Source organism: Danio aesculapii, chromosome 13, assembly GCF_903798145.1.
Source record: "Danio aesculapii chromosome 13, fDanAes4.1, whole genome shotgun sequence".
Lineage (NCBI taxonomy): Eukaryota > Metazoa > Chordata > Actinopteri > Cypriniformes > Danionidae > Danio > Danio aesculapii.
Window position 1 is genome coordinate 34,005,281 of NC_079447.1, and position 19,148 is coordinate 34,024,428.

Genomic DNA, 19,148 nt, shown 5'->3' on the forward strand with positions numbered 1-19,148 from the left:
AAATATCAAAAAGGTAAAGAAAGTCTCCATTTCGCATTAATTCGCAAGGTGGTGTCGGAGTCCCTCCCTCTGATCTCAGATGACTGCAGCAGCAGACAGCAGCGGCTCTCTCTCTCTGACCGACAGCAGCAGAAGCATGGCGGCGGTGGAGACACGGGAGTGCGAGACGGAAGGCTGCCACAGCGAAGCCAAACTCCAGTGTCCCACCTGCATTAAACTTGGCATTCAAGGCTCCTACTTTTGCTCTCAGGTGAAGCTCCGACACCCTTTGCTTTAAAAAAAATGAAGCGACGCTCTCGGGTTTTGTAGCGCATGTCACGCTGCCGGCCTACGAGCTCAGCGTTAGCTTGTTAGCTGTCCTTACACCACAAACAGACGCTTTAAACTTTAGTTTGAGCGTTGACGTTTGTATTAAAGTTTTACACTTGACGAGAGGTTTGCCATAGATGTTTAACTTTAAACGCGAAGTGAAAATCTAAGCACGCGAGTTGTCTCTGCTCCGCGTGCTTTAAATGAGTTCGGTTTAGCGTGGCCCGATGGCTGCTCATTCAATCAATGCATAAACCTCACAGCTACTCAAATTCTAATCGCCAATGTTTAATGATAACAGGATGCATACATCACTGCAGGGGAGTGTAGAACTTGACCCTGCCTCCGTTCATTCTCCTGTGATTAATTTTTTTCTTTCTGGTCACTCCTAGCCTAGAGGCTGCGTTTAAATTCATTGTGAGCTGCCTAGGTAGACAGCATTGTGGGCATTGTGTTTGTTTTTATTGTTTGTTTTAGCTAACTGGATCTGTTTGGTAGATTATTAGCTTGTACACTTCTAGTCAAGGCTGCGTTTTAACTTACAGCGAACTGCCTATCTAGACAGCATCGTGCGCATCATCTGCGTTTTGTGAGCCACATGGGCATAAAGGTAAAATTGCTGTCAAAATGGGCAGCTCGCTTTTTTTTATTTAGGCAATGCTGGGAGTGCCCGGCAAAGACCAGCTATTGGGCATTATGTGTTTTGGGGCGTGTGCTCAAAAGGCTGTCTTGGTAGAGATCTGATGACATGTCGAGACACCTCCTCAGACTGTAGCACCTGTTGCAGGGCAGATCTGCTGTCTTGCTCATGGAGTTGAGAGGCTGATATGAGGTCAGGGCGTTATGACATGTCACCGATTGCATCTCATTCACTTTTGTCTTTATTAGATGCAGCACTGTAGCTCGCCCTCATTTTGTGCCAAACCTCCATGGGTACCTGGCCTGTGTGGAACACTTATTTTTTGTGCGTACGTCGAAATTAAGAGTAGGGTTGTGACTATGAGGAAATTTCCCCACCGGTTAATCGACATGTGTCTTTTTTCTGCTTTTAAATAGCTTATAAATGCGTGCGTATTATACTTTCAGTTTTGCGTCAATTGTTTGAATGAACGGCAAGGAAACAACAACAAAAATCACTGTTATTAAACAGAACTTTTATTAGCATAACGAAAAAAACACAACAATGCTACAGGTTAAAAAAACTGGAAGTTGTAACCAAACAAATAACAACCATAGAACGTTTATTGCGTAGCCTGTGTTAGAATGGTTTTAAAACGAATAAGAAAATTAAATAGAAAAATAAATAATTAAATTGCACAAAGTTAAAATAAATGAACAAGAAACAAATCTTAAAGACAAACGTGCAAAATGACATTAGGTTACAAAAGATAGGTCGGCAGTCTTTGAAAAAAATAAAAATAAACAAAAACACTGTAAATTGGCATTTATTAACAATGCAGTCTACATCTTCTTTGCCAGGAAACCTGGCCAACATGTTCACCCTCTCTGGCTTAAGATGGGATCTTGTGGGGCTCACTATGTTCCCCATCGTGCTGAACACTCTCTCAGATGCACAGCTTGTTGCGCACACGCAGTTACTTTTTGGTTACATTTGCCAACAGGGGTAACCTATTTGGTTGTCTTTTGTTGTCCTACCTGACTTCAATGTCTTAATGTATTAATTAGCCTAATGTATTATATATTAAAAGCTTAGTCCTTATAAACAATCCATTTATAAAATACATTATTAACAAATCTATAGGCTACTGAAGAATAAACCGAATATGAAATATGATTCTTGCATAATGATCACAACTAAACAAGCACTCATTTTATATATAAACTATAAATAAAAAAAAAAATGAAAGAAATGTTAAGTAATGAAACATTATGTAAAAATCTAAAGTCTACAGGCTAAATAAAAGCGCCTCGTCAGAGCTAAACATCACTGCGGTCACCGCGCGCGGTGTTTATAGCTCAGTTTATAGCTTGAACAGACAGCCTATACAGTTCACACAGTCTCACTAAACAACATGTAAATGTATAAATATTTCGATAAGTATTATTAATGAAATATTTATAATGATATGATCTTGCTTTTGGTTATATCGGTACCGGCTTTGAGCACTCTCTCACCAGCGGCAGTTGACACGCGCTGCATAAGGGCGCTATATACTACACAGTATAGACTGGCAAGTGCTGAACTCCACGGGACCAGTTTTATTTGTTGCTGATTTGCGTGTTGTTCCTTTTTTAAAATACCCTTTATTTTTAAAGTCTCTCAAGTTAATATTGTCTACCGGGTAACATAATCTCCCTCAGAGATATTGGAGTGCAATAACATGGTGCGCAGTAAGTTTAGGTTTACACACTGCATAGTGTGTAAGTTTACACACTGCATAGACTAGGCCTACAGCTCTGGTGTGTTATGAATTGCATGAACTCTGAGGTGGTCTGGGGTATGGATTGTGCAAACTCTGATCCAGTTCACCTCTGATATTAATGCAATCGTACCAAATAACGAAATTGAACCACCAACCGTACAACAAACTTTAGTTTTCATAACGTTCATTCATGTGTGAATGTCTGCATCACCTACCTTGGCGGCAAGCGGGACTGACCCAGTGCAAACATGGTAATAATGTCTCCTTGTCTCCACGACAAGCGACTTATGCAGATATTGTGTGATGTTCTGAACGTTTTTAATGTTTTTTTTTTTGTCAAAATCAAAAGATTAAGTAAAAGCAGAATGACTGTGATATGCAGACATGTTTTTTACTATAGTCACAAGTAAACAATATGTTTGGCAGTACACAAAGTAACATTACATTACAATTGGATACATTTTTTTCAACATGCATTCATATTATTTGATTAAAGACCCATGAAATAACTTGTCAGCGACACCTGTCAGCTTATACTTCCTATGCAGATGGGAAGTTAAAGCAGAGCCTAAAGTGCTACTCTAAACTTTGTAAAATAGATTTTACTTAAAAACAAAAGAAGAGGATAATTTTTAGTCTATTGCAGGGAGACATTTTGGATCAAAACTAATATATATATATCTTATATCTATCTCCATTGCAGTATTTATTGTAAAATGGTCACGTGCTATCAAAATATTTGAGTATGTTTGACCATTCTTTTATTTTAAAGGGCCATGAACTGGAATCGTTTTTTTTTTTCTTTTTAAAGGAAACAAATGGGAAATCCAGATTTCACCATTTCCAGATGTGAAAAGCTCCCGGATAAAAAAATCTTCCTGACAAACTTTTTTGTGTGTTAGCAGACCACTGTCATCCACACATGTGGTCCACACGCAGCAATGCATAAAAGTGTCGTGGGGAATGCATCGCGGGGAAAACAAAACCTTCATTGCGGCACATTTATAAACGCAATACTGACGACTCATGTCTCCGAACAATTCTTTTACTACTTGTTTGAATTATGGTTGGCAACACAACGTGGCTTCTTTCTGAACATTGTAACAGGTAAAAGGAGTCTTCGAAGCTATATCATGCATTTTAATAAAGTTGCATATCATTCATATTAAAGCGTGTTGATTGGTTCAAACCAAGTCTTTCTTATGAATTAATGCTGAAAACTCAATGACATCATTTTGTACTGGCTGGTACGGACATCCAGTCTCCAAGCTGGAATTTACACAATCTCATTGCCGTGACGTTGCTTAAAAATTTATTTTCAAACCGGAAGAACGAATTTGCGCAAAACAACGCAAAAACTACCAGTTTTTTTTGTGAAATATGTTTCCTAATTGTGTTTTTAGCAACGTGGTATAACAATTTATGACATCTATGACTGTCAACATCTCAAAAAATGTGCTTTGGTGTTTCGTGACCCTTTAAAGGTTGCCTGTTGTGACATAATTTCCCATTGTGTTCAGTTGTGCTGATCATTATAATGTTTGTACTATTTTAAATTAATCCATCTTTGGTTTATCAGATATTTTATTGTTTTTCAAAAGAACCATTTTAGAGCACAGAATTCCTCAAAAACAGCAGTATAATTTTGTACGCTAACATATAGATGCCTCAAGCTAATTTCAGGGACTCTTTTTTTTTTTTTTTAACACATAACATCTTGTGTGTTTTCAGGAATGTTTCAAAGGCAGCTGGGCCACCCACAAACTGCTCCACAAAAAAGCAAGTACGTGTGCTTTAACTGCTTTCAGTATTGAATGGTGATCAGTTTTACATTTGCATTTTGTGTGTACTATACAAATCATGTCTTGCATAATAACATAATTAATATCTGCCATCTTGTCTGCAGAGGAAGACAAAATAAGTGATGAGGGAAAGAACTGTGTGGAGAAAGAAGTCAATACAGACCCATGGCCCGGGTACAGATACACTGGTAAACTGCGACCCTACTATCCGCTGGTAAGGACACGGCAGACAAGGAATGAACATGAGCACTGACAGCGTTAATAGATCATTAATATGTAATAATATTAGAGATGCACTGATTGACCGACAACAAACTGGAACCAGACGCTGGTGGTTTATGTTCCAAAGTCTGAAGTGAAAGTTAATGTCTATACTTAAAGAACCCCTATTATGCTTTATAAAAGGTCATATTTTATTTTTGGGCATCTCCAATAGCAGGCTGATATGCATGCAAAGACAAAATACACTTTCATAGTCTTATAATATGTATTTATTTTTACCTAATTATCCCATATGATTTGTTCAGTGACTCATTTTGCTCAGAAATGGGTTCAAATCAGTAAAGAAAGCAGTTTTATATACAATGTGTGAAAATCCCTATGAAGAGTTAACCAGAGAGATACAACATTATGCAATTTACAGCACACAATTAAATACATATTTTGCAAGCAATAGAAAACAAGGAGGCAACCGTTTTAATCCCAATTAACTGGTTGTGATCCAGAGGAAGAAGCAACTGATCCATATGAACTTTGTACTGACAAAGTCCTATACAATAATAGTTTTTGGTGCAGATGATAACAAACGGCCTGCGAATCCTGCGTTGCAGGGTAGGTTATTGTATTAACCATCAACCATCATTGTGTTAGCACAAGGTTGGCCTGGCTATACTGTGGTATAGCCGCGTCTTGAAACATCTCACAGTGATCTGTGTGGTCACTTATATTCTGTCATGATCAATCTCATCCCCCCACACTCCGCTAGTGTTTAAAGGGCGGGTTTGAGTTTTTTCTGGTTCCAACATAGGGCTGAACAATATTGTTTGAGCATTGATATCGCAATGTGTATATCTGCAATAATTACATTGCAGGATTAGATAATTTATTAAAGATAACCAAATAAAGATATTATTATTTATTTATTATTTATACAACAATAACCAGATTGCAATGTCAGATTTTTCCAATATTGTGCAGCTCTAGTCCAGCGCCTCATATGGCGCATGGTAATGTTTCGTATCAACATCAGTACGAAACTGTTAAAGATTTGAATCCAAGACGATTGAGAATAAATAATTGCAAAAGTTCAGATGCAAAAGCCGCTAAACGCCATTGACATTGAGCTAATGCTTTAGGCATGTAGTACATGTTCAACAAATATTTTTGCTTCAAATCATTTAAATCGCAGCATCAGCCTTTTCAGAAATAACAGTTTGTTGGCAAGAGCCTCTAAACGGCACTTTCCTTTGACAGCAAAAGCCGCTATGTCCAGAGAACCAATCAGAAGGCGTGTTTCGAATCATATGTTTTCAATGTAGCAGCACGCTGATACGCCGGCTTTTATGAGGAGACTGCTTTATTCAGATTCAGAAGTAGATTTTAAAAGATGGAGTTGCATGAACTGCATAAACCTGTCCGACTCAGTGAATGGCAAATGAAAACGTCCCTTACCTCAACTCTGTGCATTATAAGAAAAAAAAAAAACACACTGTACAGTCGGAAGTGTAGCATGCGTTCATAACGTGGTTTTGTGCAGGGACGCTACTTTGAATGAGTCGGATTTACAATACATTAAACAGCAACTCCAAATAACAAACTACAAACAAACAAACTACAAACAAGAGACAAAAAGAGACCAAGACCTTGAGTATGGTGAGAATGAATGAATGAATGAATGACCGCTTTTAAAAGTGTCTGAGAGGCATCCTATTTTTGTCCAGTAGACGGTGTATTTTAATGAAAGCTAATTTATAAAAGATAAATAGAATTTGTAAAACTATACATTATTTATATGCCTTCATATTACCTATACGCCTGATTAGCTTTTTATATGGACAATGCACAGGTGATGTTTCACAATGGTTTACACTACATTGTTTGACTCTAACAAGCTTAGTTTGACATGTTTACATTGTTCTACTTAGATGAAATCTAAATCCCAAATATCAGAAAGGGTAACAGATTGTAAGAATTGTATTAATGTAAATTTAATTGTTTTCGATTAATGCACTTGACAGATTTTATTCATTCATTTTCCTTCTGCTTAGTCCCTGGTTTATCAGGGGTCACCACAGCGGAATGAACCGCCACTTACTTGACATATTTATGTATTTTAAATTTTAGGTGGTTTGTGTAATGTGTTTTATGTTTGGTAAAATAATTTCTAACTGCATCTTTAGTGATTTTCAACGAGTTACACTGTCTTGTCCCGATACGTGGATTAAGAGGTTTTTGCAAAAAAAAAAGCAGGGGATTTTGCTGGTTTTGACTCAAAAGAAAATCTACCTTGTGAAAAACCAAAGAATTGCCTAAAGTGACATTTAAAAAAAAGTTATCTTATTTACTAGCTAATAACCTTATCATTACATATAAAACAAAACTACTGTAACTAATCAGAGGAGCCTGATAGAAAATGCTCATTTACAAAAAAGAGGCCTGATGGATTTAGAGGGTTTTGCATCTGAACTCTTCAAATAGTTTTAAACGTGGTGCAGTTTCAGATTTAAAAATGCTTTCATTTACTTCAAGCTGTATTACTCACTGCATGGAAGATAATTTCCAAAAACTTATAATAGGGGCTCTTAATTATACTGAATGAATCTTACATACATTATTTTATTTATTGATTGAAGTAGTAATATTGGGCTACTTGAAAATCTCACTGGTGCTATTTCACGCTCTTTGCTATGTGTGAATTATTGCAAGGAATCCTAACTATTATTGTGTGGGAATTTAAGGTATTTATGGATGAAATCTACTGTTCTCTTAAAAGTGTAGATGGTTTTTTATTCTTAGATATTGTTTACATGAGTAACCAAGGAAGTAATATAGGTGCCACATACTGGAAGGGAGTGAATTAGCAGTTTTTTCAAGTATGTCAACCGTTTTTAAATTTGCACAGGCATGTTTTATGTAGCATAATTACACAAAGTCAGGTTATGTTTACAGTTCTAATTTTGAAATTATACATTCTATTTTAAGCTGCCCTAGATCTTGTGTGTTTCATCTTTGTGTGGATCTCGATTAAAGTGCAGTTGTTGCCTCTAGTTTAAAATCACTCAATAAATGAAGGAATGAATGCTAATAAAAATGATCAGATTGAGGTATCAGAATCTGCCATTCGGCTAGTAAATAATCAGAATTAGCGATGGTAAAAATAATATACCTGCATCACTAAACATTACCATGACAGCACTTGCACACTTGCCTATATTACTGTAGAAGAAAATCAATTCATCTAGTCCAACGTTTGTTTGTTGCAATGATTTTTCTTGGTTGTTTTCAGACTCCCATGCGGCTTGTTCCAAGTAACATCCAGAGACCAGACTATGCAGATCATCCTTTGGGTAAGATTCCACTTTAGATCCTACTTCACGCATAAGTAGGATCTCATTCTGTGAATTATGCACACCACTGCTCCAACTGACCTCTCTCACCTGCACTAACTTTCTTGGCTCATGCTTTTTATCTGAGTCATTGTACTTTATAACAGACTGCCCTGTCTGTTGGGTCCGCCTGTGTAAAATGTAATCTTTTGACCTTTGCATCAGGTCACTCACAAGCTTTTAAACTAATGGTCGCAATCTCATCAGCTAAAGTGGCCTTCGATTCTGAGTGTTTGTTGCAAAAGTGCACATCAGCTGACCAGATTAAACCACAGTTCAATGTACATGCACATCAAGATGTACAAGAATACTGTTTACAGAAAACTCAAATTATTTTTGAGTGTAAGGAAGGCATAATTGTATATTTGCTATTAGGAATGGAGACAGTGAGTCCAAATGCAAATCAAACCTTTTAAAAATGTTCATCACTAACCTGCTAGTTTATCTAATTTTTCTGTAAACTTTGGCAAATATTAAGTGCTGTGAAGAGTAATGTTGCACCCTATAAAATCTGTTTTTTAAATTGAAAGTTTAAAAAATCTGGACTAGAGATGCAGAAAATTATTGTTTGATAATCACATTTAATGGTGTGAAGCACTGTGTTGCACAATGAAACCCATTCATTTCAATGGCAGCGAAAAGTTTATTCCACCAACCAATGCTGGTGACTAACTTGCGCACACACTCTGGTCAAAGTTCAAAATAGCTCTATATTCTGCTCATGTATACATACTATATAATTATATATCTATGTTTTTTTAAATATAATTTAAATTGATTTCAATTTAAAGAGTCTAAGGGCTGTGACACACCAAGCTGGCGGTCGGCCATTGGGCTTATTGGTTTGGTTTGTTCCACACGTCGTTTTTCTGTGCGCATTGGAAGTTCAGTTTCCCTTTGTGTAATGAGAAAACAGACTACTGCCCACTGTGGAGCAGAAAGATTGAACGATAATTGTTTGGAGTTGGCTTGGTGTGAACCGGCCCTCAAAATTTGCTTTATTTATTATTTTATTAAAATGATAGGGGTGTCAATTAATTGTTTCTTCGGTATACACGATGCGGACAGTTCGGTATCGGTTCAGTAACTGGATCATAACCGGTTATTGCGTACTGACGTCATTTATATCATATGCACTATATTGCGGTAGCTTACTATGGCGAGGGAGGCAAGCGAGCGTAATTAAAACACAACTATGTAAAAACGAACAAACTCAGCACAATTCACTGCGTGTGTTTGATGGACAGTCTTTCTCTTACATTGAAGTTACAGCAGAAGCCCCTGCTATGGAGAACTCAATTTCTATCTCTCTCTCGACCTTTGACCTGTTGGCGTGAGGTAACTTTTCCTCTCCTCTCTGCTGTTACAGCGATACTTGTTGATCAAGACAAGCGCGCGTCTCCATAGCGAGTTTTTTCCTTCGCATCTTTCACGGATCAGCTGTGTTTGCTGCTGCCGTTTGTCAATGTTTGTCATCGGTGAACTGCGCCAGAGCCAATCACAGCCTTTTCTGTCGAGCGCGTGACCAATCATATGAGTGTAAGAGCTCGCTCGACAAGGCTCAGAAAGCGAGCGGGATTTACATTTGTTTATTTGCGATAAATGCTCATGTTGTTCTGTGCATGTGCTTGAGTTTTTAAAGGCACAGTTCATAAATCTGACTGTTTGTATTAAAGGACAAAATTGTAAGACAAATATTATATAATTATAAATATATTTACACTTTTTAATAAAAGAATTGTTGTGCTGTGAAGTAAAATATAAAATTGTCTGTGGAAAGCATCATCAGTGCACCTAAATATCGAATTTAACCGAATCGATGGCATGATGTTTGTAACTGAACCGTGAGACCCGTGTAGGTTCACACCTCTATGAAATAATATATTCCAAAGCAGTTTCAGTTTTGGCCCAGAATATTTATTTCAGTGCAGTTTTAATCTGGACTGCATTTTATTGTTTAATATATTTTTTTTGCAATCAAACATACCTTTGTAGTTGGTTGAAAATCACAAAATATATTCATCAATTTTGCAGCAGTTTAAGTGTTTGACAAACATTTTATGATCCTTCTGAAATTAGTGTCTTTTTTCAAAAAATGTCATTCCTGTTAATTAAAACGCAAATTGTTTTGTTTTTTTTTAAATAAGAACTAATAATTGTTGTTATTGTTTAAACAGCTTTTTAGAAATGCATTCTGCTGTACAGTTGTCATTTCTGTCACTATTTCTTCAAGTCTGTCGCGGTTCCTTCAAACTGAACTTTTATATTGACAGGTTTCAATCTTTATCCGCTTGTTAAGTCTTGACATATCGATGACGTATGGAATACTGTTTCTTTGTTCAAGCCGCTGCTCAGTTGAATTGAGAAAATATACATTTATGGCAACTTTTTAGTCCTATCGCACGTTAAAGTGAATTTTATATAAAATCACAATGTACACATCGGTCTCTGGACTTGCTGCCTCACAAATACCAAAATTGTAACAATTTATAAAAAAATGTATCACTTTCTGGCCATCGATTATTAGGCATGAATATATATATATATATATATATATATATATATATATATATATATATATATATATATATATATATATATATATATATATATATATATATATATATATATATATATATATATATATATATATATATATATATATATATAAAATATTATTATTATTATTATTATTTTATTTATTTATTTTTTAAAATATATTTGCGATCGTGATTTTCGAAAGTATTACATCGCTTTGTAAATGTTTATTATTACCATTAGTTGAGTCTCCCCATGCAGTTTGATATATCGCTGGGACGCGGAAGCTGCTTCACGTGACGTCACACTTAACAAGCGGATATTATAATTTTTCCCCCAAATTAAATACAATGCCCAAAATGACTGCCAGAGCCACTATGGGGATGAAGTTCATAGCTTTACAATGAGAAGACAAATGCTTGAGCATGTGTGTAGTAAATTAAAAACGGCACTACATGGAACATGCACACTTTACGCTTAAATTAGATTTAATATTCACACAACTAGTCCATTTCTGAAATTGATTAGGTCCATAGAGCTAGCTGATTAATAAAAAAAAATAAAAAATGTTGTAACATTCTTTATTATACAGCTAGTCAAATTTTTATTCTTTGATTCAGTCTGCAATTTCATCTTAATAAAAATTACAGCCCACAGAACTGCTATTATTTAATTGCACATCCCATACTTCTATTTCATTGATTCCTAATTCTGTTGGCTGAATCCTTTTAAGAGCCAATGAAATTGTTGAATGATCCTCTAAATGATGCGTAGTACTCCTCATCACAAATGAACTGAAAACACACACGCACACACACTTTCATAGAAACCTCTCTCATGAATTAGCGTTTTGTGAATAAATGCTCATTTGTTCTTCATTAGCGGATGCTGCCGAATCTTCCCGTAAGTAACCATTATGCTGGTGATTAGTTGGTTATTAGGCTCCTGTAGTTACTGCCTCTCTTTCCTCTGTTATTAGCTCATCCTAGAGTCTCCGGCCCCTGGCTTTCAAACAGCACAATAGTGATGTATTGAAAAAGCCTAAATGTCTTCAAAAGCATCCAATGGTTAGGCTAGGAATGCGTGGAGATTTTTAATGTGAAAGAGCGTGTGTGTGTGGTGGTCCTGAAGTCACCTTATACATGTTACCATTGACCTCGGTGTGTATGTATGTACGTACGTGTGTGTGGGGTGGGCTGCTGCAGTGTGTGTCTGAAGCTCTTCTCTCGCTCTCTGCAGCTGCAGAGGTTGGGTTGTTGGCAGGTATGAAGCCCCGCCGCTCCCCATGTGTGTCCGGCCGGTGCTGTCTTTTGTTTTAACAGTTTTACAGGGAGCGGTTTGCTCCACAGAGGGAGTGTGGGTGTAGTTTTGTGAGCGAGAGTGTTTGTGTAGTAGCATGGCCCTGTTTGTTTCTGCATGGCTCATATCGTTATTCAGCAGGGACTAGAGATGGGCGATATGACTAAACCAAGACTAATGGTTAGGGCTCAACACTAAAGATTTTTATTTCTTTTTTACTGCTGGCTGGGCTTTGTCAGTAGATCAAATTTTTTTTGCTGGTGGTGGCTTAAATTTCACTAACCAAAAAAAAAAATCGTATATTTGTATAGGATTTTTGCACATATGATTTGTCTCAGCTGTTTACATTCACATAAGACAAAGATGTATGTATTTGTCCATTTAAAAATTCAAAGCGAAGTCTGGAACCAGACTGTACAATATAAAAATAAAATAGATCAGATCCTGTTATGAATTGGATTTAAAACCTTGCTGTTTTCAACCAAGGGAACCTGTGATAATAGTAGATGGAGAGCAGGGTCAAAAATACCCTTTTCCCCACCATAAAAGCCAATTAATTTATATTTAAATTAAAGTAATTTCTTCAATCCATCATAATAATATCAACCAAAGCTATAGTATTAAAACGATATTAATAACAAACTGTTTTAATTTGATAGAAATTAAACATTTTGTGTTATCAAAGAAATCATTGTTTTTGAGTAGTGCACTCAATTTAGTTATAATGATTGTTAAGGTTGTTGTTGTTGTTGTTGTTTTCAAAGATAAAAGTAGTAAAAAAAAAAAAAAAACATCACTTATCTTAAATAGTTATTTGTCTTAAACTTTTTTTTTTTAAATTTTGGTGGGAAAAAAAAGCAAATATTAACTTCTCATCCTTGCTGTGAGTGAGTTTTGCAATTGCAAGGAGGAATATTTTTGCACATTACTGTTTACGATGGAGTAAAAACTTGTAAACTTTTGTTGATTAGGCCAGTGACAAGTCAATCAACCATCTCAGGCCTTTTTTATGCCGGCAATCCTTGCTGTTGAGCCCTAAGCATAGTTAATTTTACTGCGAATTCAGTAGAAAATGGAAATGAAGTCAATTTTGCATTGCATTACCCTCCTTGATACCTACCTACTTTGGACGTATATTATATTGTATGTTCACATTACTCGTAATTTGTTTGTTCGCTTGTGAATAAAGCAGATTATATGTTTCTATTGCATCCAACTTGGTGCAAATGCTATATTAAAGGGATAGTTCACCTAAAAATGACCAACTACTCACCATTTACTTACCCGAAAGTTGTTCCAAACATATTATGAGATTTTTTTTCTTCTGATGATCACTGTTGAAAATAAAATATTTTGACGAATGTTACTAACTCGATAGCCATTGACATTTTATAGTATTTAAAAAAATAGTATGGAGGTCAATGGCTACTAGTTTCAGACATGCTCAATATCTTCTATGTTCAACAGAAGAAAAAAAACGGTTTATAAAAGGTGGCGGGCGAGTAAATGATGACAGAAATTGCATTTCTTGGGTGAACGATCACTTTAAACTATATTTATAAAAGTACACAATGTATAGAGTCATACCGCCCAGCCCTAGCACGAACTGTTCGTGATCACGTCATTGCCGAACTGTCACGTCCTAGACCTCACTGGATCAGCGACCGTGTGTGTGTGTGTGTGTGTGTTCGTCTCTAAGAAGTGGTTGTGTTGTCTTCATTAGCTGACTGGAGACCGTGCTGTTGAGATTCTGTTGTGATGAAGGTCAGTAGGCAGAGTTAGTCAATATATTTGAGTGATAGTGAGATGCTTTTGTGGGTAGATGGGTATCGGTGTATTTTTCTGCTCTCCAATTCACCATCTCATCATCGTCTGCAGGGATGTCGGAGTCAGAGCAAACCATGAAAGGGACGTCTCAGATTAAGATCCTCAACGCTGAAGAGATTGAGGGCATGAGAGTTGTCTGCAAGGTAAACCAATATCACAATATGATATTCTGTGATAACTTTGTTTGCAGAAGGATAAATGAAATGGATGGGTTTTGGCAGTGTTATGTTGAGTCGAGGATACGTAAAATACAATAAAAGCCTCATAATTGAGAGCAGGAATATGGAAAATTGGTAAACTAGTTTTAGTTTAACTTCAATTAGTAGTGTTATGACTTTTCAGAATGTAGAATTTAATTAAAGATGATCCTAGATCAGAATCTTTATTCCTTGAATCATGCCTCCCATTAACTAACAAAAATTATTTTAAAAAATTGTTTTATATTATGATATAACGCAAAACCCCAATTTTAGAAAACCAGCTTCAATTGTCTACAGTCAAGCACTGTAATCTTGAGGTAGGTTTAATTTATGATGCACAAATGCCTATATTTGAGCAGCTCTTTGTTCTGTAATTTGTGAGGGAGTTTGCTTAAAATAAATTCACACCTTTTTTGTGTGTGTAAATCAGCTACTGTCAGCCTATTAAATTTGTCATGAGCTAAAGCAGACAGTAGAAGTTTGGTTTGTTGAAAATGAAGATGCTTGTGTCTTTCAGCTGGCTCGAGAAGTACTTGATATTGCTGCCATGATGGTGAAACCCGGAGTGACGACGGAGGAGATCGACCATGCTGTGCATTTGGTAAAACTTCTTTCTTTATTTTTATTAGAAAAAAATATGTAAGGTCTATTTCTATTGAAATATATAAAAGCCGCTAGAACAGCTTTATGTATTTACTTGTGTATTCCAGCAATGTTTTCAGCAATGCTTAACTTCAGATATTATACTCTTGTGTATAATTGCTCTTTAATAATTCTCAATAGTTTGTTTCTATTTGGTAAATTAGACAACTCTCATGTACTTTTCCAGAAAATGTTTAGTATTTTGAGAATTAAATATGGCATAGAATTGATTGAAACATTGTTTAAAGTGTTCATTGATATCTAAGTAGGTATGCGTCTTAGGCAAGTGCAAAACCATTAAAACCCTAAGAATTGGCCCTAGAATGAAAGGTCTGATTTTACCTTATTTGAAAGGGTCATGAATATTAATTAGTTCTGCTCCCATGCTTATTTATCAAGTTTATTGCTGTTGTTTCACTTCAGAAAATCACTGAGTTCACAAAAGCTAAGTGCATAAACATGCATTAAACGATGACATTCAGCAGTCTACATATTTGTAGCCTCATTACAAATATATGCAAATTTCAGAACATACATGTTACACTAACAATAAATACAGTTAAACAGACTTTATGCCTCTTTAAAATAGGAGTCCCAAAAACATAGGAAATGTAATAAGCTGTGTAAAATTGCAATTATAATTGTTGTAATCTTTCTAGGTAGCATAGTGGCCAATCCATTGCATTTCATAATAGTGATCCTGTGTGGTTACAGTCAGTGTTTTGTTGGCCTGTTTTCACTGGGAATTTACACTAAAGGTATTTACATAAGACAGAGGAAACAATGGTCTTTCTGGCTCATGGTATTGCATTTCCACGGCACCTTTAATGTTTTTGACGACTTATATTTTGACAATATGGATGATAAATGGAGGCACAGGGATTTTTGTTTGTTATGCCTACAGTTGTGGTAATTTGCAGACTATATAAATGTTGATGCTACTGGCTGATGTGATTTTTCCATGTTTGCTGGTTAAGGCATGTACAGCCAGGAACTGCTACCCCTCACCTCTAAACTACTACAACTTCCCCAAATCCTGTTGTACCTCAGTCAATGAGGTCATCTGTCATGGTATACCTGACCGTCGTCACCTCCAGGAGGGGGACATATTGAACAGTAGGTATCAGCACACGCATGTAATACAGGATAGGGCTGTGCAAAATGTGCCAAAGAAACCGATCACGATTTTCTTAAACAATATTGCTATTTCTATTTTAATCGCGATTTTGACTCACAGGCACAGATGTTTTATAGTGTGAATATGAATGTTTGAATTCGAATCTGAAACAAAGGAAAACGATTATATCTTTTCCAAAGACCTGTGAAACAGACATAAGGCAAAAAGAGAAAAATCACCTAGTAATGATGTAATGAATTGTCTCTAGAGCAGACCTATGGCAAAACAAATAAACAGTCTACAGACAACTGTGTGTACGTGCGCGCGTGCATGTTCTGTTTGACTACATTTCAATAATAGTTGCATGTATTTTTGTATGTGTCCACAGATTTTTTTGCCATGCATGGATCATAGACCTCTTTGTGACACTGTGGTGAAATAGGCTGTTCACATATTGTGGCTTTTGTGCACGCAAGTTCCTTATTTCCAATGGAGGCACCCGGCTTGCGCATATATTGGGAGTGACACGCGCGTATTCAATGCACACAGAGCTGATACATATAACTTTTATTGGAACTGCAGCAATGTTTTGTTGGTTTGTCATCCTCTAAGAAAATGGTTGATTCTCGCTGAACAATGACAAAGGAGGAAGTGACGTGCCGTTCCTCATGCTTTTAGATGCAGAACGTGTCTAGATGCAAAAAATGTCCTGTTTTCGTGCTCTGTTTAGGCGTGCTGCGTTATGATTGGTTCAAGTAGCATACTGTGGCAAAATCAAGCCATAAGGCGATTAAGAATCACACATGTCCAAATTGCAATTCGATATGCTTTCAAATAATCGCACAGCCCTAATATAGGGTATCTTATATCTGCTTTTTCACTGGATGTCTCTTTAAATTGGGTCATCTACTGCCTATTTTTGTTATTTTGCACTGTTCTCATTGATCATCTTCTGTGAAGGTTGGGTTTTGGCCTTTACATATTGAAGTGACCTATTCCACAATCTGTTGATTTGGCAGACTGGTTTCAATATACAATAATATTTTAAGTATTTGTAATACTTAACCTTGATGTCATAAGATTCAATTTCTTAGCTTATGGCCCCTTTAAATGGATAAACACATCCTTACTCTCAGTCTAGATTTTGTTTGTTGTTGCAGATTTTATCTAAAGATTCACTGCACATTTCCATCTGTAAATTAATTGGCTGACTTTTGCAGAACTGAATTTTGTCCTCCATTTAGGTGCCATTTTCCAAAAAATCACATTAATGAAGCTGTTTATTTGTGATGTCATTATAAAAGATAAAGAAACAACATATGACCAGTGACATGTAGACTGTATGTCTTTTGAGCTGTAATATCACCAGCTACAGATGCCAAATTTACATTAAACAGACCTTATGAGGAAGGCAATATCCAGAATCTCCAGCCAATTTTTCTGCCCATGTTGTGAAATCACTCATAACATATTATTATTATTTGGATGCTACTTTATCCATAATCATAGTAGCTGAAAGCATAATCAAATCATTTTATGCCAGCTTGTGTAATGTTCAGTTTTGTGTAATACTTGCAGACTATATTCAAACTTCAGTAAATTGCCCTTAATGCTACACATTGCTCGGTCAATCATATATCATTTTTTTCCTCTGCAGTTGACATAACAGTTTACCACAATGGTTACCATGGAGATCTGAATGAAACCTTTTTTGTGGGTGAAGTGGACGAGGGAGCCAAGAGATTGGTTCAGACCACATATGAATGTCTTATGCAAGCCATCGACTCTGGTGAGAATGAATGTGCATGCAAACATGCTAAACAATTCAACCCTGCGTGATGAGCTTTTGATGTCTTATGTAATATTTAATATTTGATGTGATGTTCTCTAATGACCTTTAGAAGGCTGGCTTGCACAGCAGGGTCTATGTTTTGACCTAAGGATGTTTGTTTCCTGTATTTCTAGTGAAGCCTGGTATCCGCTATCGTGAGCTGGGGAACATCATCCAGAAGCATGCGCAGGCTAATGGTTTCTCTGTGGTACGAAGCTACTGTGGCCACGGCATTCACAAACTGTTCCACACAGCACCAAATGTACCGCATTATGCCAGTGAGTGACATCTAATTATAGAGACTTTGAATGATACAAGTATTGCACATTGTGATGTAATCTGACCCGGGGAGGTTGCAAACACACTAAGCGTGTGCTGTCCTTCTTTTATGTGTTTCTGTAGAAAATAAAGCAGTAGGGGTGATGAAACCTGGTCATGTGTTTACTATTGAGCCCATGATCTGTGAAGGTAAGAGATAAATCATGTAATTTTGGTTATCCTAATTGCACAGTTGTTCAGGATTGTTAAAAACAGGGATGTCAAAGTTAATGTTATTAGCTGTCAGTGTTGGATTAGTTACTTTAATAAAGTAATCGATTACAAATTACTGACTTCTACTGGCAAATTATAATCTGATTACATTACTAATTACTTAATGTAAAAAGTAACCATATTACTAATTTCTTTACTTTGAAGTTACTTTTAGAACATATAAAACCTATGAAAAGTACAAAATAAACTGCAGCTCTTTTAGTAATTTAATATTCACTGAGAAACATTACAATGGGTTTAACACAGCAGCTTGACTTATTCAAAAGACTTAAAGACAAAAGACTTTCAAAACCTAAAATTCTCTCATCATGAGCTGTTGTATTTGAATTTATAGATTTTTATTTTAAATCTTGCACCTGACAAATATCCTTATTTAGAAAAAAAACTAAAACTAATACTGAAAGTAAAAAAACTCAACTAAAACTAAGCACTTTTAAAATATAAAAACTAATAAAAGTTGTAAATCTATGTCTAAAACTAATTAAAACTAGTGGAAATTGAAAACGAAAAGTCAAAACGAAATTAAAAACTAAAACTACCTTCTTGATTTGGAGCTCAAACCTCTGTTTACGACTCTTACATTTCTGGCTAAGAAATGTATATTACTAAAATAGTCTACCTCTCAAACTCCAACTATTTCTATGTGGATTTTTCAGTTATCAGTCTTTCTTCCTTTGCAAAAATTAACTTATGACCTCAATTACAAACAGGACAAATTCAGGAGACTTTGGGAACCTCTCCAATCCTTTCTACATAAACTCTAAAATTTTTATTTTAAAAGAGTTCTGGCTTCTTTTGTTTTGATTATTTAAATTATTATTTTATTATTATTATTTTTACATTTGTAAATGTTCATTTAATTTGCAGCACTCGGGTATGGTTTGTTTGTTTGTCTGATTGTACTTGTTGTTTTTACCATTTGAAAATCTTTAATAAAATAGTATTTAAAAATAAATAAATAAAACTAACGAAAAATCCTAAACTATTATAACCTTGGTTTAGAAAAGGTCTCCATCACCAGATCCAATCCAACTGAGGGTGC

The 19,148-nt window shown here is 35.8% G+C and overlaps 1 protein-coding gene across 1 annotated transcript in view; it reads left to right on the plus strand.

The window, feature by feature from the left end:
• The window catches only part of metap1 (methionyl aminopeptidase 1), a 20,887-nt gene continuing 1,739 nt past the window's right edge, over positions 1–19,148 (plus strand). The window contains exons 1-10 of the mRNA XM_056471352.1: positions 1–250; positions 4,425–4,476; positions 4,600–4,709; positions 8,001–8,061; positions 13,816–13,907; positions 14,482–14,565; positions 15,584–15,722; positions 17,381–17,512; positions 17,689–17,832; positions 17,957–18,022. Coding sequence (XP_056327327.1) covers positions 80–250; positions 4,425–4,476; positions 4,600–4,709; positions 8,001–8,061; positions 13,816–13,907; positions 14,482–14,565; positions 15,584–15,722; positions 17,381–17,512; positions 17,689–17,832; positions 17,957–18,022 — 1,051 coding nt within the window. The 5' untranslated portion in view covers positions 1–79. The remainder of the gene's footprint in view (positions 251–4,424; positions 4,477–4,599; positions 4,710–8,000; positions 8,062–13,815; positions 13,908–14,481; positions 14,566–15,583; positions 15,723–17,380; positions 17,513–17,688; positions 17,833–17,956; positions 18,023–19,148) is intronic.